Source organism: Corythoichthys intestinalis, chromosome 15 (genome assembly GCF_030265065.1).
Source record: "Corythoichthys intestinalis isolate RoL2023-P3 chromosome 15, ASM3026506v1, whole genome shotgun sequence".
In the NCBI taxonomy this organism is placed as follows: domain Eukaryota; kingdom Metazoa; phylum Chordata; class Actinopteri; order Syngnathiformes; family Syngnathidae; genus Corythoichthys; species Corythoichthys intestinalis.
Window position 1 is genome coordinate 52,146,775 of NC_080409.1, and position 21,437 is coordinate 52,168,211.

The window sequence follows — 21,437 nt, forward strand, 5'->3', positions numbered from 1 at the left end:
TAGGCATGTGCCGGAATGAGATTTTGACGGTACGATAACCGTGGGCAAAAATACCGCGGTTTCACGGTATTGCAATTATAGCTCCAAAATGTGTTATTTTGAGATGTATGGGTTAAAAAATTTTTTTTTTTTTTTTTCAGAACATAGTTGCAAATTGGAACATGAATATATTGTTAAAATACATTATCAATTAAAATATATATATATATTTTTTAAATAAAATTAAAATAAATATAACTTAGTAGGCAGTAGGCAGGGGACACCCTGAACATTTTTATTAAAAAGTAAAAACACTTCTGAATATATATATATATTTTAATTCTACTGCATGACTTTTTTTTTTAAGGTGGAAAAGCTCAAGTGAAGTTTCACCATTTTCAGCCACTGTGTCAGCTCTAGTCTACATGATGTCATGCCTATGTGTTAAAAACAAAGAATTCATTAGTTAATAAGTTCGTTAAAAATGTATAAGTTAGTTTAAAGTGCATGTGACACGAAAAAGCATGTTAATTTCATAATACACGCGGTATTTTATGCTTCTGAATGATATGGACCACTTGGATGTGTGTCGAAGCGATCACTATATTTTAGGGGTGTCAAACGATTAAAATTTTTAATCGAGTTAATTACAGCTCAAAAAATAATTAATCGTAATTAATCGCAATTAATCGCAATTCAAACCATCTATAAAATATGCCATATTTTTCTGTAAATTATGAGAAAGATAAGACCGAGATGGATATATACATTCAACATACGGTACATAAGTACTGTATTTCTTTATTATAGCAATAAATCAACAAGATGCCATTACCATTATTAACATTCTGTTAAAGCGATCCATGGATAGAAAGACTTGTAGTTCTTAAAAGATAAATACAGTGATAGCTCAGCTCACGAACATAATTGGTTCCCAGAAAGTGTGTGTAAGGCGAAAAGTTCGTCTTCCGAACATTTATTTCCCATAAGAAACCATTAAAATGAGAATAATCCGTTCCCAGGTCCCCATAAAACAATTTTCTACTAAATAAGCCTTAAAACTATACAAAAATATACCTTATTTTATGTATAATAAATGTGCTATTGTATTATAATTAAAGAAATAAACTGTACTGTATAATAAAGTCGTTTTATTTACCTTTGTGATGGTAGTTGATGGCTTGATGGAATGGAGTGGGAGGAGGAGGGAGGGAGGGAGTTACTGTTTGGAAGGAGAGTGTTACCGGCAAAGTGCGCAGTTAGCGTAGACTCCACTGCTGTGCCCCCCACATGCTTTTGGTTGTTAATAAAAGTGCCCACAAAAAGCCATCCGACGCCTCTGGGTGTTTGTATGCACGCCGCCTCCTTTCTGGAGAGGAAATCGGGCGAACCGAAGACAACCGACGACAACGAGCCAATGTGACTCGCCGGTCCACTTCTCACTATGGTGGGAAGCTGAAAGCACCGCCAATTACCAGTCGAGGGCGAATTGATAACACGAGTCACCTTCCATAAGGACTGTAGGTAACTCTTTTTCGGTCCCATAATAGCAAAAGTACACTCAATATGGTCCAAAATGTCTATCAAACACAAACCACGTCCGCACTCAACGAAAGTGAGGGGACGAACTGGGACGCCGTGAGCGTGCGTCAGCTTCTCGTGGCGCTTTTCGACCGCCGGAATTGGTTTGTCCGCCGAAAACTAGTTCGTCAGCAGAGACTATATGCTCGCGAATTTAATGTTCTTGAGGCGAAAAGTTCGTGAGCTTAAGCGTTCGTGAGCTGAGGTATCACTGTAAAAATAATAAAATATATAAATAAATAAAATATATATTTATAAAAATTTATAGAAAATAAGTAAAAGAATAACTATTACAAGTTATAGAAATTTTATATTAAAACCCCTATTCATGTTTTCGTTTTAATAAAATTTGTAAAATTTTCAATCAAAAAGCAAACTAGTAGCTCGCCATTGTTCATGTCAATAATTACACAATGCTCATGTGCTTAAACCCATAAAAGCAGTCGCACCAAAGCGCCAGCAGAGGGCGGCAAAACTCCGAAAAACACAACAAGTACACCTCTCACTTTGCTGTCCTTTTTAATATGTTTGAGCGGGGCATTTGTGCGTTAATTGCGTCAAATATTTTAACGGGATTAATTAAAAAAATTAATTACCGCTCGTTAACGCGTTAATTTTGACAGCCCTACTATATTTATTTAGTTTTTTTGAATCCCGCGCCATGAAAATGAGTGACTTCCGGCTTCGGTCTTGCATTGAGGAGGAGGGCGCTGTTACGTGTACGGTATAAGGCGTCCTCTTCACTACACAGCGTACTGTTGTGTATGAGGACGAAGGATTCAGCTGATTTTGCGGATGAATACGTTTATTTTTCACATCACGCCAGCCAAACGGCTGCAGAAAAATCATTCTGTATGAGGGAGAGGCGTATGCGCCTTTTTGGAGTTTCAAAAGGTTCCCATTCACCGTGGATATTTACTGTGGGACCATTGGACTTACGAGGAAGTGAGTAAACATCCTGTTTTGTATTATGTCAAATACGAATACAGCGATTACAAAGTAAACACTACAATCTTTCTTTAAATAAAGGACTACTTACGTTTGATCATTGATAGGCATGTAAAAAGCTCTCCTCGTGCACGTTAGCTGCACAACAACTGCAGCCACCCTCCTCCGGGCAACGAACTGTAAATTTACTCCGCCGGGCGGTTTGCCGATCCGCGAAGACAATCGACAACCCAGTCGTCATGTCAAATAATTGAGGCTAGTTATGTGTGATTTTCCGCTTCGAAGACTTTGAAACATCACTCGGTCCGGGTTAGCATGTCGGCTAGGTGTCACGCCTTTTGGTTTGTTTACATTCTCCGAAGCCGGGGAAGGGAAATGACATATGTCCGATTTAGGAGTCATAAAATATCGTTCGGGAGGTGCGACAGTCAAGGTGAAGTCGACAGTTTTGACCATTATGGAGTCATTTTGCCATGTTGTCCTGAATAAATGCATTTTTATTATTTCATATTCCATTTAGCACAAGACTGTTATTTGTCATGACCATGCCATTTATTTAGCAATTGGGGAAAATACTTGGATAAAAAGAATATCCTGTAAAAATATTGAAGTAAAGAGACAGAAACAATGACATTTTGCAGCTCTCCTCGTCGCGTTTTCCTCGTTGTGAATAGTTCCCCCTCCACGGGCTGACTGGTCCTTCTCAAGCCATTTATTTAGCTATTGGGGAAAAATACTTGGATAAAAAGAATATCCTGTTAAAATATTGGAGTAGAGAGACTGAAACAATGACATTTTGCGGCTCTCTTCGTCACGTTTTCCTCGTTCTGAATAATTCCCCGTCAATGGGCTGGATAGTTAAACCGATGAGCCCAGTCTCCCGCTGACGTCATCCACCTGTTGGGGACGCTAAAGCCCTATAATGGTAGGCGTGGCTAACCGGCAGATTAAAAGACTAATTTCTCGTCATCTGCGCTTTGCTAAATTGTTGTATATAGTCGAATCGTCTCAAAATATGATTCTAATTCACATAATAATGCCATTTAAGACTTTTTTTCTCCTGCCATACGCTCTTTAAAGTGTAAATATTGTTGTGGAAAGGTTTCAACTAAACAAACAGAAAAAAAAAAACATTGGGAGTGAGACCTCTCCTTGATCCAGCGAACATGGATTTGCGCTTAAGGCAAGAGCATCTTTCGCAATTAGTGATCTTTGATGCTATCCCGTTTTCCCCTTCATTCAAGCGAATCAAGCTTGTTTTCTCACTCTGCGGCTGTAACACTCGACAAAGTTGCTCTCCCAGCTAAGCCTAGGCTAACATTCGTCTTTGTAAGCTTTTAGTTAGCTTGTATATTGAATTTGAAAGGAAAATGTGTGTTTTTCATGATGCTAATCTGTTGAAGCTACTCACACATGGAAAAATACAATTGTACAACGTTTTAAATGTATTAATTCTGTATATTCCACTTACCACGATTTGACAGCTCAATAAATTGTAGAAAAGTACGCCTTATGTTTGGAGTATTTGTTTTTGGGTTCACTGGCTGTCTAGCCGATAGCGGCACTTTCACACACAGCAACAAACGGGAGGGGGTGAGCGCTGCCGCGCCAAGCCACTTCTGGCTGCATTTTTGACGCATGAAAAATAGCTAATATCGTACTACGGTCTGACGGAAAATTTTAGTGGTTTTGAAACCGCGACGTTTTCACACCACGGTAAACCGTGAAACCGGTAACCGGCACATGCCTAGTCATGGCACGCTTTTACTTTGGAAAAAGTCTTGCGGCACACCGCGAACCAAAAATGTTCCAAAATTACTTTCTGTACAATATATTTGATGATGAAATAATTTCTTAGTATTTATACTTACTCAGTGTGAAACAAGCCTGTGTAGATGAATAGAAAGCCTGCATCCTGGTAGGAATGTTCTCCAACACCTCTCAGTCTCTCTTTGTTTTCATTTTTGGTGCTATTTGAGGTATTGTTTGGGTCATTGTCCTTTTGGAGCACCCATGACCTCTGACGCAGACCCGGTTTTCTGACACTACATCCTACATTGCGGCCCAAAACATTTTGATAGTCTCCATATTTCATGACATATGCCAGTGATTTTTGTAAGTTTCTGTAAGTCCCTCTTTATGCACCAGCAGCAAATAACTCAACTCCACCTATAGCAACGCACAAATGCAAACAGTGCACACACACACAGTTCATCAACACCTCATCCCCACCGTGAAGCAGTGGAGGGAGCATCAGGATTTGGGGCCGTTTTGCTGCCTCAGGGCCTGGACAACTTGCAATCAATAATGGAAGAATGAATTCAACCAAGACAATGATCCAAAACACAGAAGTAAATCAGCTTCAGAATGGTTTCAGAAGAACAAAATACACGTTCTGGAGTAGCCAAGTCAAAGTCCAGACTTGAACCCCATTGAGATACTGTGGCATGACCTAAAGACAGCGATTCATGCCAGACATCCCAGGAATCTGGCTGAACTACAGCAGTTTTGAAGAAAAAGAATGGGCCAAGTTTAGTCCTGATTAGTACCAGACGGATCTGCAGCTACAGGAAGCATCTGGTTGAAGTTATTGCTGCTAAAGGGGTGAGGGCACAAAATATCAAATGTGATGGTTCACTTACTTATTTTTCCCCTTTTGTCATTGTTTGCGTACTATCCTCATTGAAATATGAAAACCTATGAATGTTTGGGGGGTTTTAGGTGAAGCAGATAGTTTTTTTCATCTGTGTGATTTTGACAAAGATCAAATTACATTTGATGGTGATTTTATGCAGAAATGTGAGAAATTTATACACTTTTTCACACCACTGTATTAATTTCTCATGCATGCGTTCTCATGAAAGCTAAGTTCAACGTACAGTTTGTGCCGGCAGTAAACTCGCAGGTTGAGTGCCATCAAAGCATGAATGCGTTGCTTGGTTACAGTTCTCCGTGGCAAGTGCTCCACTAATGTGCTCATCAGCATGAGAGCATTTAAAGTAGTCAGCGAGACAACATGGAACCTGACATCATATTTCCCGCACTGGAGTCCAATCATGTCAAATTTGGACCTTCCAACAGTTTTTTTTATTATTAAACTTTGTCTAAATTGCATATTTTTTATGACCAAAAAAAAATAGTTTCTAGTATTCAAGGATGCTGCTGAAGCCCTGCTGGGTGTATTTCAGCAGCAACCATGTATAACGTGTGTAAATGATTGACTCAGTGCAGCTACACGTGTCCAGTCTCCATTGTCATCATCTCTTTGTGTCGCTGGAATACACAAACTGAGGAAGAAGCATGGAGGTGGCTGAGGATACACGTGCCTGTGAGACTGGCTGTCAGTCAGTGAGCACGGCATCGTCTCATTGATGCCCACGCATGGTAAATAGTGACATCTTTGTCTATTTTTTTTTTTTTTTTTTTAATGCATTCACTCACCTCTTTCAAACTGAAGCTTCTTGTATCTCTGCATCATATCTGTGGCTACCATGCACTCAATCTATAGGGACAAAAGAAAAGGATGCAATTATAATAGGTTTTAATTTACACATACAGTACCCTCCATAAATATTGGCACCCCTAGTTAAGATGTGTTTTTTAGCTTCTAATATATTTTTTTAATTCAAATAATATGGGACCCTAATGGAAAAAAGAGAAAAATCCAACCTTCAATAGTGCAAGTGCATTTATTCAGTGGGGAAAAAATCCCACATAAAGAAATAATTATTTGACATCAAACAATGTGTGTCACAATTATTAGCACCGTTGGTGTTGATATTTTGTACAACCCCCTTTTGCCAACAAAACAAGGTCTGGGGACTGAGATGGCCATGGGAGGAGCTTGATTTTGTGTCCCAGGCTTCAACTGGGACCGTGTGCTTTGGTCAGATGAGACCAAGATTGAGGTTTTTGGCAACAAACACTCTAAGTGGGTCTGGTGTGCCATGAAAGATGCGCATGTTGAAAAGCACCTCATACCCACTGTGAAGTATGGGGGTGGGTCAGTGATACTGTGGGGCTGTTTCGCTTCCACAGGCCCTGGGAACCTTGTTAGGGTGCATGGCATCATGAATGCTTTGAAATACCAGGACATTTTAAATCAAAATCTGTTGCCCTCTGCCCCAAAGCTGAAGATGGGTCGTCCCTGGGTCTTTCAGCAAGACAATGACCGTAAACACATGGCCAAATCTACACAGAAATGGTTCACCAGACACAAAATCAAGCTCCTCCCATGGCCATCTCAGTCCCCAGACCTTGTTTTGTTGGCAAAAGGGGGTTGTACAAAGTATTAACACCAGGGGTGCTAATAATTGTGACACACTTTATTTGATGTCAAATAATTATTTCTTTATGTGGGATTTTTCCCCACTGAATAAATGCACTTGTATTGAAGGTTGGATTTTTCTCTTTTTTCCATTAAGGTCCCATATTATTTGAATAAAAAAACATTATTAGAAGCTAAAAAACATCCTAACCAGGGGTGCCAATAATTATGGAGGACACTGTATTGTGATTTTATTGGTTATGGGTCATCCCTAAGAGTGTAATTGTATTTGTGCTGGTATGGGCATGAAGTAGTCAGATGGCGAATACGATTGAGAAAAAAAATAAATAAAAATAATCCACTTCCAAAAAAAAATCCATGTTGGAGTTAGTCCTCCTCCAATCCAGGGGGCGGTAGAGGTAACACACCAAACCAACAACCGACACAACGGTAAAAATTGATCACTACTAGGAAAGTTATTGCGAACGTACATAGTGGGAACTATCAAATGCAGTATTATTAACTAGGGATGTGCCCTGATCCGATTACGTGATCGGAAATCGGCCGATTGCGCAATTTTTCAGAGGAATGGAATTGGGTGAAAAGGACTGGGTTTTTTTATTTAAAAAGAAATTTATATTTTTGCATCTTTTGAGGGCCAAAAAGTAACAAAATAAACCAGAAATACAATGGCATTGGTAAAAGATACAGAAATATATACATTTTATTATAGCTGGGAAAAAATATCATATGGCGATATATCGCAATCCATTATTTCCCCAATACCAAGTATCGATACTTTTTTTCTGAGTATTGATACTGTAGCTACTTTTAATATTCTGCGCCAAGCTAACGCAGTGCCGACCACGAACCAACAAACTAGAGATGTCCCGATCCAATCACCCCCAGTGTTGCTGCTTTTCTTTGTCCGCAGTCCGCTGGAGTTTGCTTTTTAAAGTCATCGATGATTGGCAAGCCATTGACTTTATAATTATATTAACGGGCCACATTCCACAGACAACGCGCCACGTCTTCAAGTAGGGGGCCATCCCACACTCCGCTTCAATTATTCGCAGTTGCAGTTATTCAACACATGCAGCAATCCAACGCCGGATTTAAGTTGAAAAAGTACGAAAGCCGTACAGCATACAAACAAGAAGGATTGTCTCAGGAGTAATTTTTATATCTTTAATAATATGCATGCATTTTGAAATGTGAAAAAAATCAATGTGAGAAATTAACCGCTACGGCATTGGCGTCATAATTCGCAATATTTACGTAAAATAAATGCTAACTGCCCGTTTTTTTTTCTTCTTTTAACCAAGAATCAAGACTTTTTTACATTCATATCTACAAAGAATTCAGGGATTTAAGCATTTATTCACAAGACTTTTCAATGGGAAAAACCTCTTTGTGGTGATAAGGCGGCGCCACATTGGCTTAAAAGACTAGCAGCACATTCGACATTCATTCATTCATTTTCCATGCCGCTTTTTCCTCACGAGGGTCGCGGAGGTGCTGGAGCCTATCCCAGCTAACTACGGGCAGTAGGCATACCTACGGATAATTTAGAGTGTTCAATCAGCCTACCATTCGACATATTTACCTAAATTAAATGCTAACTGCCCGCATCTTTGCTCTTTTAACAAAGAATTGAGACTGTTTTATGTCCATATCTATAAAGAATTCGGGGATTTAAGCATTTATTCACAAGAATTTTCAAAGGAAAAACCTCTTTGTGGTGATAAGGTGGCCACTACATTTGCTTACTGACTAGCATTATAGTTCGCAATATTTACGTAAAATAAATGCTAACTGCCCAGTTTTTTTTTGTGTGTGTTTTTTTTTCTTCTTTCTTTTAACCAAGAATCAAGACTTCTTCATAGATATGGACGTACAACATTCAGGAATTTAAGCATTTATTCACAGGAATTTTCAACGTAAAAAGCTCTTTGTGGTAATAAGGCGGCGCCACAGTTGCTTAAAGACTAGCAGCACATTCGACATATTTACGTAAAATAAATGCTAACTGCCCATTTTTTTTTTGCTATTAGACAAGAATCGAGATTGTTTTACCTTGGTTTTGTCTTGGTTTTTACGTTGTATTGATTTAGATGTGATTTTTATGATCTTCATGTGATGTAAAGCACTTTGAATTGCCTTGTGTTGAATTGTGCTATATAAATAAATTTGCCTTGCTTTGCCTTGCCTTGCCTATGTTTATAAAAAGTTTGCTAGCTGGCGAGTGCAACCTGACTTCAACTTTGAACTCGGTAACTCCCTACAAAAATGGGTGTGCACTTTTAATGCTGTGATTAAAAAAAAAGCCTTTTTGTTTTTCCTGTTGTACCGAACCTATTCCGAACCGCGACCCCCGTACTGCACAGTAACTTGTAAGTACCGTTACACCCCTAGTCATCACATAGTTACATGACTGTGTCAATACCTCATTTTCCTGTAAGTGTCCTCTTTTTGGACAGGCAGAGTCTGGACAACTAATTGCAGTTTCAAGGCCTTCTTTGATCAAAAGTTCCACATACTGCTTCAGGCACTGCAAGAACAAAGATTACCTGTCAGACAGTCTGACAAAGGGCAGATTACTGAATGTGGGAAATACAACAACAAAACACACCGTGCATAATCAATTTGTATAGAAACACAAGACTGCTCTATTCTGAGGGGGGGAAAAAAGATCAGGTGATGTGCAATTTGGAGCTAAAAGAAAACCTATTAGAAAGATCAACATTTTGCAACTTAGCTTTGGAAATTTGTACCAATTTTCCACACTGAAATAAAGTGACATTTTTTGGTAAGTGATACGACGGGCAGGCCTGATCTACTCGCAAGGTCTCAAATGGGATGCTGATCGTGTGATTTTGTAGCTGAGCAGTATCGAGTGAAACCGCGACAGAGCTAGGCGGGTTAAATGATCGAGACAGTTGATAAAGAAAAAGGTCCATTTCTGTCATCAGCCATGACATATTTAATTGATCAAACATGGTGAAAATGTAGCCTAGCAGAATTAGATCATGTTTAAGCCGTTTATTACATTCCTGTTGGGGTAAACTGTAAAACTACACACACATAAATAAAATTCCACATACATAACGTTATAGAAAATTTGTTATCTTTATGCTAATGTACAATGGAAGATGCCGTTCATGCGCTGACCAAAATTAGCATTTAACTCTGTATTGGAAACCCCGCAAAAATGAATAATACCGTATTGGCCAGAATATAAGACGGCCCCTGATTATAAGACGACCCCCTCTTTTTCAAGACTCAAGTTTGAAAAAAAAGACTTTTGAACACTAAAATTAATTTTTACAAAGAAAAGAATTACAGTACATACGAAATGAATGATTATAACAATGTATTTGAGTGAAAAAGCATGTTATTATGCTTCATTCAAATCTTAATATCTGAACATTTAAATATGTAAACTAAAGTGCAATCACATTCGTAAATGAATGGCTTCTGGTTTTTGAAACGTAAATAAACCAATCTATTGTGATAAAACAACAAAATTGCAAAAACTGCATTAACCATTAAAGTGAAGTCTAGCTGTAACTGTAGTCTTGAAACAAATCTGAATAAGGAAAAACATTGCAATAAAATAATGCAAACCGGTTAAACTTCAGAGTAGCTGAGATCTGTCATGACAGAACATTGCTTCAATGATATCTGGCACCATCTAGTGTCGTGAATGGGGAGAGTAGCTGAGATCTGTCCTGACAGAACATCGCTTCAATGATATCTAGCGCCATCTAGCGTCGTCAATGGGTATAATGTCTAGACAGCAAATATAAGACGACCCCCTGTTTTTCAATCTTATTTCAATGCAAAAAACACCGTCTTATATTCGTGCCAATACGGTACTACATAAACGCCTCAGGAACATTCATAGACAAGAAATATAACAACATTCACAGTGCTTTTTTAAATATTAGTTGTGAGAAGTGATATTTGCAGAGTATTCAGTGCTGCTAATTTTACATTAATATTTGCTATATATATGTTAATATTTGAATAGAACACTTTCCTTTCGGTTATTTAGAACTACATAAATCAACTTGCCTTGACTAATTTCTTATGTGTTCATTGTGGATTCCTGGAAACTACCAGTTTAAGAAAAAAAAACCCAAGTAAAAAAAAAAAAACATCAATATCAAATTATATATATATATATATATATATATACATATATATACAGTACTGTGCAAAAGTTTTAGGCAGGACACCTGCCTAAAACTTTTGCACAGTACTGCATATTTTAATTATATTATGTATATACAGGATATACTGTATGTATATATTTTCCCCAAGTGGAAGCTTCCATGATCCTAATAAATTTAATAATTAAAAAAAATATATATATATATATATGTATATATATACATATATTTAAGTGGTCATTTTTGAAGCCAGTTTGTAAAAAAGCAAACTTAAGAAAATAATTTAAAATTTGCAAATTCTACGAGGTTAACATGATTGCAATGCTGCAATGATTAACCAATTAACTCGAATAATACGATTAGAAAAAAGCTTCGAATCAAATTTTGCTGCTTCGAGTATTCGTTTAATTAAAGTGTGAATTAATGGTTTGTTTTGGAAATGTTTACATTTAGTTTTATTGATTTGGCCCTTTGATGGCAACAGTGCATATGAATTAACTCATTTAACATGGCTAATCCAGCTGCTCCCTGTTAAGACCAACATGAGGTAAGTTTTTGTTTGTGCTAATATGTTTTTTTTATGCATTCTTAATTTAGTTTTAGCCATTTTTGGTGGGAATACGAGTTTGAACGATTTGTTCGTTAGCATTTTATAGCATTTAAGATAGCAGACTTATGCTATGTAACTTAGCCAATTGTTCTCTTGTTGTACTTAGAACCTCATTAAATTTTTTATACTGTTTAAGGCTAAGCTCAGGTATTATACCGTAATTTTCGGACTATAAGCTGGTACTTACCAGAGGGTGCTGTCGCCTTACTAAATAATAATGTTTCATTGACAATGGGCCTATAAGTGCTATTAGTATTGTTCTTAATGCTAACTGAAAGGTTTATTTCATGTTATGGTTTATTTTATGGTACAGAAAATTATATAAGGTTACAAGGTCATAAATATATACAGTATATACAGTGATTGCACTTAAGGGAGAGATTGTCAATGATAAGGTAATAAATTAAGGTAAAGGCAATTCATATAGGCAATTCATTGATATATAAATAAGGTTTAAAAGGAAAAAGGTGAAAAGTTTTCGTTAATTTCTAATTGTGTTGTTTTATTTGTGTGCACCGTAGCTTTTACAGTGTGATTACATTAAGGATGGAATAAAAGTTGTAAACCATCAGTTTAAGAGACCATCTTTTCAATCGGGATGCTACACTAGTTAATTCTATCAGCATTTGAACTCATTGTTTATTTGTGATTTATTATTGTTATTTACGTGTTTATTTGTACTTCAATAAATAATTTAAGTGTTCCAATATGTTTTTTGTGAATTGATAAGCGTCAACAAAAATTTCATTGCTAAATAAGAAAAATAAAAAATAAAAAATTTTAAAAATACAGCACAATGTCATGTCCACTTGTTACTTGTGTTTTTTTGGTGTTTTGTCGCCCTCTGCTGGCGCTTGGGTGCGACTGATTTTATGGGTTTCAGCACCATGAGCATTGTGTAATTATTGACATCAACAACGGCGAGCTACTAGTTTTTTGATTGAAAATTTTACAAATGTTATTAAAACGAAAACATTAAGAGGGATTTTAATATAAAATTTCTATAACTTGTACTAACATTTATCTTTTAAGAACTACAAGTCTTTCCATCCATGGATCTCTTTATTAGAATGTTGATAATGTTAATGCCATCTTGTTGATTTATTGTTATAATAAACAAATACAGTACTTATGTACAGTATGTTGAATGTATATATCAGTCTTGTGTCTTATCTTTCCATTCCAACAAAAATTCACAGAAAAATATGGCATATTTTATAGTTGAATTGCGATTAATTACGATTAATTCATTTTTAAGCCAAAAATGTTAATCGTTTCACAGCCCTATGTAAAACATGTAACAGAATGCCATTTCTAATTTATTCATAAAGAGTTATTGCTCACCAGTGTACAGAAGACACATTGGCACTGTGTGATGGTGGTCATCTGCTCAAGGGGGAACTCTCCAAGGCACAGCTTACATGAGACCAGAGGGTCCATTGCCAGCTCCCATGTGGGACGGTACCGTGCCGCGGTCATCTTTGCCGCCACAGAGCTTTAAAACACAGAAATACAAAATTATATAAGCAAGAGAGAGAAGAAATTACACTATTGAGGTTATATTTCTCTTAAAATTTGACAAAAGTTTGTCACTTCAGTTCCTCAGATAATTTATGATGTGTAGATTTGCATGCACTGTCAACAGTGATGTATAGTTATGAATAAAGAATAAAGTAGTCTTTCTTAGCCAATACTAATCAAGTGAACAGGCCTGATTTACAATCAGCTGACAAGGACAATCTTAAAAGAAGAAGACAGGAACATGTATTCATTCTATGCAATGGGGGAGATTCGAAAAAACAATCATTGTTTGTTCATCTTTTCCACACTTGAATGAAATACTGTACGGTTATTCATTATGTCTCCATGTCAGCAGGCATAAGGGTTATTTTTACTGACATCGCCGTATGTTTTTTTTTTTTTTTTTTTTTTTAAATAGGGGAAAGGGTCTTGTTCATACATTGTCAACACGATCATGCGCTGACCTTGCTGCTTAGCAACTGACTGAAGGAGCATTAAGGAGGTAGAAAGTGCATTGGGAAGGAGGAAAATCAAAGACATAAGTACAGTATGTATAGAATAGAATATTCTTTAATTTAGAATAATCACCTCTAAACGCCAAGGCTTGTTGCAATAAATTTTAGAAGGCGATATATAGTCTCATAAATTTTTGCCGATATACAATATTGTCACTTTTTTGTAAGCAATTCAACCACTAATATAGTGACCATACATCCTGAAAAATCACCCATTCAAACATAATGAATTGTTATTCTTATATCAAAACAATGTTAAAAACAATAAATATTCTAAAAAAAAACACAAAATGCATAACAAGTCATTTGAATATGCATATGCAGAACATGTAAAACCATGATTAATTACAGCAGTAACACTACAAACATGCGAAATAGTACAGAAATCAGTGAAAACAAAGTATATTGGTTAAAAGAAGTCTTATTTCTAAAGACACTTTTCTTCCAGAAATGTGAAAGCAAGGTGGTAGCTCAGGTTTCTTGATGCTAGGAGGCACAACCACCTCTAAAGCGTTGGCAATTAGAACAAGATCACCCTTTCTACATTTACCAAGTACCTGTAGAGTCGGATTACTAACAAAATCATTAAACTCCATAGTCACCACCACCAAAAGGAAAAAACTGCCAACCAAAAAGCAGACACGGGGAAGAAAAACCAAAAAGACTCCCCAGGAAGGGCGACGAACGACGAAAAAAAAGCAACGGACGAGCCCCAAAATCATGCAAACCTGGGGGCGAGCTCCTCCTGACCAACCCTCACTCAGAAAGGCCAGCAAAAACAGAACCGCTCAGAGAAAACGAGGCAGGGACCTCCGAAAACCGAACACACATGAACTGGCGTTTCTGAATGCTGGTCTGGCTGGAGAGGAGGCAGAGTGCTGTTGTGGCAAGCTCCTTTAGTAGGCCAGGAAGTTCAAACCTTGGCCAATCAGGGGGCACCAATCAGGAGTGGCTGAGTCAGCAACACCTGCACCTAATTCACTCAATCAGCCACCCGACTCACGCACACACACGCACACACACCAGTGGAAAAAAGCAGTAACAAAGAACAATTGACCCAGAGGGTCATAACTAGAGGTGTGCAAAATTTCCGATTCTTCGATTATTCGCGATTCGGCCGTAGAAGATTCGAGAACGATTCATAAACATCCAAATTCCGATTATTGAATTACACCAGGTAAAGCGGAAATAAAACACAGTCAGCGCGGTCTTCAGGACGCAATGAGGAACGGACCGAGAGTAAATATCATGTTCCACTCATGCCGCTGGATAAAGGAAAAACAATAATACCTGACTGCGGCCGTCAGCCGCTACAAACAGCGCCCAGTTGCTAGTTGCTACAAACGGCATACATACGGCTATGGTAGATATCACATATATCTAGAACTAGGTGTGAAATGACAGACAACGGCCGTGTTAGATCATATACCAAGAACAAGATGCGAAATGACAGACTTTCCCGCACTAGTAAACAGGCGCCATCTTAAAGCAGTAGACTACTCTAGAAGGCTCTGTTGTAGCAAACCTAATTACTTTTTATTTAAAAAAAAAAACAAAAAAACAAACGGCAAAATCTTGAATCTATTTTTAAATGATGAAACAGTTTTAAAACTTTCACGTCAAAAGTAGACAGAAGGGAAATTATGGAATTACAGTAGCAATTTTAACAACTTTAATAGTTGATTCACAACATTAAATTAATTGAATGTAGTTTAAAGCGTCCGATACAGAATGGGGACTTGAGTATTTTATTTACTGTTTTTAACGGTTAACTTGATACTGAAATAGTAGTTTGTTTAGCATGAGAGGATTTTTGCACAATTTTGGAACTAGTGTACAAAAAATTAAAAGCGTGGGGGAGGAGCAGGGGGTTTGTGGTGCATCAATAATCGATTTATAATTGAATCTGAGCCTCTGAATCGTAATCGTAATCGAATTGTTAGGTGCCCAAAGATTCCCACATTTAGTCATACCACCGTGATCATCGTCAATACCGTGATCATCGTTCAATAATCGAATCGTAGCACCCTGAATTGTAATCGAATCAAATCGTGGGGTGCCTAAGATGGCACACACTTAAGGGGTTGAACATTTATCCAGTCTGAAGGGAATCCACTCATTGTTTAGCTGATTGGGGTGGCATTCATGCAACCCTGGCTTTATGGCCATTAGACAATGCAACAAAAGTGCAGAACAACCTATTGCATAACATGAGTCATGATGGAATGTGCGAAAACGTCTCTTGGGAGGCTCACGAAAAAGTTTTATCCTTGTCACTTTTTTTCACGTTCTATTGACATCTTCCGTATTTGTGTAATGTATATTTGACCCACATTGTTAACTGAATATAACCAAGTTAATTTAATAAGGCACTTTTTTTAACCAGTACTCAGCCAATCCTGTTGACATCTTCCGATGTGGTTGAGTTCCCGGCCCTGCGCACGGTTATCGGTGCCGGGCTTTGGCTCGTGTTTCCATGGGGCTTTGCTGCACCCAGTGTACTGTACACTTCATTGATGTCAACTCCCTAATTCTTGCAGGTGATTAGAAAGTATAAAACTACCCTTAATCACTCAGCATTTGTCCTGCCTTGTTCAATGTCTGTCCTGCCCTATCCTCCACCCTTTCTGAACTAAAAATGAGTTTCAGCCTCCCTTTCACACATGGCGTCACCTCCATTCACAGAGGACAATACGAGTCCTACTGTGGTAAATGGTCCTTGTAGTCATATATCGTGAGCATTCAACTATTGTCCTGCTGTGATTTGCATCCCTATTTCCAATGTCTGCACTGTATGTCCACTTAAACCCTTTTCTTTCTGGCAGCCTGCATTTTCAATGGACATCACAGTACAAACAAGCACATAGGGAGTATTTTAAACTCCCCTGTTGCACAACAAACTTGTTCTAGCATAAAATATACAGTCATTCTGCATGACTGGATAGTATTTAGTTTATTGTATAGAATGGTTCATTGTAGAGCTGAAACAAATACTCGAGGAATCGTTTAATTTTGCCAGCTCTAAGCATAACGTTTAATGCAGAACAATGAGCTAATGTCACGTGCGTAGAAGAAGCAGCAAAAGCAAACAAAACAAAAAAAAAAACCTTACCGCAGCCGACAGCCGCTACAAACGACTCCGACGTTGCTAAAAACTACGCCCGCATGAGGCTACGTTAGTAGCAGGTAGCGTCTGATGCGTCTCATAGATTTCACAGATGCGAAATGACAGACTGGGCGGCGTTGGTAAACAGCCGCCATCTTAAAGCAGTAGACTTTTCAACGCTAATAAATAAGATGTCGATCGCTGTCACTCGCTCACGTAACGTTAGCCCTGCAGAGGGCTAGGTTTCTATGGAGGTAGATTTGTGTCTTTATAATCCAATGAAAAAAAGTTCCTTCAATAAAAAAAAGTCTTCAACCAAAAAATATCAATCAAAAACAATGTGTTTGAATGCAAAAATAAATTTGGAACTAAAAAAAATGCATTTGAAAACTATTTTCTTTGATTGAATTTTTTTCTTTTGATTGAAGGTTTTTTTTGGGGGGGGGGATTGAAGTAATGTAGTTTTGCATTTGGGCCACATTGTGGCTAGGACATTTCTGTATTTATTATTTAATCAAAAAATAAGTTGCTTCAAAAAACAAGAAAAAATCAAAAGAAAAATCACTTCAATCAAGAATAAAAAAATTTCAACCATAGAAAAATATACGAAAATGAATGCGAAAAATATTTGAGAGAAATTTGCATTTGAACTGAATTGAATTTCATTTAAAATTTTTCTTTAATTGAAGCAATCCTTTTTTTGTTTGGACCATATCATGGGTAGGATATTTGTGTCTAAATCATTCAATTCCAGGAAAAGTCATTTGCAAAAATAAAATTGCCCCTCCCTAAAAACAAATATATAATTTATTTATTTATTTATTTATTTATTTTTAAATATATATATATATATATATATATATATATATATATATACATTAGGGGTGTAACGGTACACAAAAATCTCGGTTCGGTACGTACCTCCGTTTTGAGTTCACGGTTCGGTTCATTTTCGGTACAGTAAAAAAAAAAAAAAAAAAAGCAAAATATAAATGTGCTAGTTGTTTATTACACACTTTTGTTCTTTCAACATTAGCCTATACAAAGCTAGCATTCTGCTCAAAAAGTAGCGGGTATTTAAAGATAATCCAACAACAATTTGCCTTCCAGACCCCGCGTATTGGTCAGCTTTCGTTCTGAAAGAAAGAAGAAAAAAGAAGTCCTGTGCTAAAGAGAAAAGCAATCCCAATGACATCATGAGATTTTAACATGTATTTTACAAATGAAATGCCTCAATGAATCTTTTTTTTTCTTATGAACAGTTCTGAAAAGCTTTATTGGTGGATTTTCTCAAGTTAAAGCGCCACACAGAAATTAATACATTTAATTGTGTCAGGCCGAGATGACGAGGCGGACTCAGCTGCGGAGGTTCAGGCAAAAATTTATTTTGAAAACACAGGTTCTTCCGCTAACATGCGGGGATGAAAAAAGCACAAACAAAAAGCGCTCCAACAGAGGAATGAGTCAGGATGACTAGAAACAAAATAAGGTTTCAAACACAAAGCGCTCCAAACGGGAGGTAATGCAAAAACATAAAGCGCTCCACAAGGAGGAAAAATTCAAGCTGGCTAGGATCAAAAGTTACAAACGCAAAGCACTCCAATGGAGGATAATGTACCGAATAACTATGATGGCTTTGGCGAGAGGCTGACGTGACTGACCTTACATGAAAGACACTTCTGCACAAGACAAGGGGAACTAGGGCATTATATACACACACAAGCTAATGGGGAACAGGTGGAAACAATAGGTGATTAGATGACAAGAGGAAGGGCAAGTACGCAACTATGAAGAGGGTGAAGCTTTAAAAATAAAACAGGAAGTGACGTGGCATGACAAATTGTGTAAGCAGGATGTGTGTATTATTCGTATTATTTAATTACAGGTGTTGTAGCTCATTTCAATGTATTTTATTTAAATGGGCTATTATTTATTTTATTATGTGTTTATATTTTACAAATGTGATGTAGTATTCATTTATATTGAATATTTTATGTTGTATAACTTTAATTCCTATGTAAATATTAGTTCCTACTTGTTTTGTTGTGGTAGGAAGGTTTTGTATTGAACACGGGGCCGTGTTGGTTATTATTATAGCGGAGAAGACAGCAGTAGATCAACAAAGACAAATCAACTGTGCTCCGATCTACCACTCAAGAGATCTGATGGACTCCAAAAGTAGGTTACGATTGCATATTAGTTTGAAAATCGACCGGATCCACCGTATTATTACACGAGTGACTTCCGGCCCGATCCTAGCTAGTAGTATTGACGCAGGAGGGCCGCGTCTCGCGTCAAATAATAAACTCTGCCGTTCTTTTCACCTGCGTCGCGTTGAGCCACTTCCGGGACGCATTTACACGCGGCCGTACTGTGACTGGTGTGCATTGGATGATTTTAATGCCCGCGTTTTACTGCGTTCTCGCGGCGGCAACGTTGTTGCGCCGTTGACGTTTCTGGACTGTCCTACTGTTTTGGTCCTCATTATAGTAGAGAAGACGGAGTAAATATAATCTACACAAAGAAACTGTAACCCGATCGACTCACAGCCTCAAAAAGTAAGGGTTATATTACGTCAGAAACTCGTTCGGTACGCGTCCGTTCCGAACCGACTACTACGTACCGAAACGGTTCAATACTATTACATGTACCGTTACACCCTTAATATATATTATTGAAGTGTCAGTTTTATGGAAAGCAGAAAGTATTGAACATTTTTTATTTGGAGTACTAAAAGTTTTGAAGGCACTTTTTTTTTTTTAAGTAGAACAAGTTTTGATTAGAGCTGTCCCGACTAGTCGACGTCATCGATGACGTAAATCCGTCGACGAGCAAAACATCCCGTCGACTGTTAATGAAGGGTTAAAAAAATATATGTGTGGAAAGTTCAGAATGTCGGACGCTCTGTATGCAAGCGGGGAAAGCGGCACAAAGCCAAAAAAAGCGCACCAGAGTGTCCAAAACATTGACTTATTTCAAAGAAACAAAGGAGGGTACACTCTTTTGTCCTGTCTCTTCAATGCCAAGCTTGGCAGGACGTCGGCCGTGAATAAACACCTAAAGCGCCGTCACCCAGTTTGTAAGTCCATCTAACTAACTAACGACATGTTTTATTGAAGTTGCTAAGCCTGTCACTATATGCAATGCGTCCATTTATCGCACGGCAAATAAAAATGAGGCCGGTAATTTTCACGGCTGCCTTTTATCGCTGCGCGCGCACATGCGTGCGTGCATACATTGGTGCGCGCGTGCTGATGGCATATGAGACTCCAGTTCCTTTCTCTTATCAACACGCTGTGGAATTTAAGTTCAGACACACAAAATAAGAAAACACATATATATTAAACACTGTAACGTTAGCACTGCTACACTGAGGGGAATGGAGGAAAAAGGCAACTTACTCTAGCCCGCTATAAAACATTGGCAGTCGTCTCGTGAAAGCTTGCGGTTAAAAGGTGACACTTCAAACATGAAAAATCGCTTGTTAACAGCATTTGCAAATGAAAAAAATGACCAAAAAAATCTATTACTGACACTACATGCAATTACAAAAAGTGCTTTTTTTGCAGAGTGTAAAGTTAAAGTTAGCGGTTTAGCGAAAGTACTTCCGGTGAACATTTTAAAATAAAACCATGTGATGTTCTTCAAATAAATAGCGATTTCTGGAGTTAATCGCACATACTTCAAAATTCAGATTCTACACTAAGAATACCTGTAAAATGACACCCTTTATGAAAAATCTGATTGGCAATGAATAATTATTATAATTATTATAATACTATTATATATAGTACTATACTATAATAGTAATTCTAGGTGTTTTTTTAAGAATTGTTTAGAATCATGTTTGAAAGGCGAAGTCAGTGTTCTGAATCTGTTTACATTCCATTCTTTTGCACTAGTTAATTCTATCAGCATTTGAACTCCTTGTTTATTTTTTGATTTATTATTGTTATGTACGTGTTTATTTGTACTTAAATAAATAATTTACGTGTTCCAATATGTTTTTGTGAATTGATAAGCGTCAACAAAAATGTCATCGCTAAATTAGTAAATTAAAATAAATGAAAAATTAAAATAAAATTGTAATTATTAGATTAGTCGACTAATCGTAAAAATAGTCGGCTGACTAATCGGGAGAAAATTACTCGTTTGGGACAGCCCTAGTTTTGATTGAATCATTTTGACACAAAGATCCAACTTCGCGGCTACTTTCGGCATGTTTGAGTGACAGGTGATTATGCCAATGGCATAAAAGCATGATGAAGCAAGAATAATGGCCAGCAGGGCACCAGCAAACCATCAGACACAGCTCGAGGAGTTCAAGCCGAAAATGGCGTACCTAAGGCAGATGACTTCGATGCGAGGCACTGCTTCTATCATCCGAAAGTATATCTGAGATGCAATAGTTGGCCGTTTTCAACAATGTACATCGAAAATAAAGACATTGATTGACTGAAAATGGTTCAATATTAGATGAAATGTCTTGTTTTCTCATGTATATTTATAATTGCTCTTTACCTATAAAAATATGTATTTTATCCGATTACTCATTAATCGATAGAATTTTCAGTCGATTACCCGATTACTAAAATATTTGATAGCTGCAGCCCTAATGTAAATAAATGTACAGTGACAGTTACGTCTTGTATTATTCTCATTATTGCTATCATCATCGTTATTCTTACTATCTCTATTATTATTTGAGACGTAAATAATAATAAACCCTATAAAA

At 37.3% G+C, this 21,437-nt stretch overlaps 1 protein-coding gene across 3 annotated transcripts in view; it reads right to left on the reverse strand.

Annotated features, from left to right (window-relative positions):
• Window positions 1-21,437, reverse strand: part of rnf144aa (ring finger protein 144aa) — a 66,002-nt gene that overhangs the window by 19,359 nt on the left and 25,206 nt on the right. For 2 of the 3 annotated variants that reach the window (XM_057859061.1, XM_057859062.1), the window contains exons 2-4: window positions 12,905-13,055; window positions 9,222-9,326; window positions 5,950-6,010 (exon numbers count right to left, since the gene is read on the reverse strand). In XM_057859061.1, the coding sequence (XP_057715044.1) occupies window positions 5,950-6,010; window positions 9,222-9,326; window positions 12,905-13,055 (317 nt within the window). Of the gene's footprint in view, window positions 1-5,949; window positions 6,011-9,221; window positions 9,327-12,904; window positions 13,056-14,324; window positions 14,740-21,437 lie in introns of those variants that run through there. The other variant, XM_057859063.1, reaches the window with a different exon arrangement.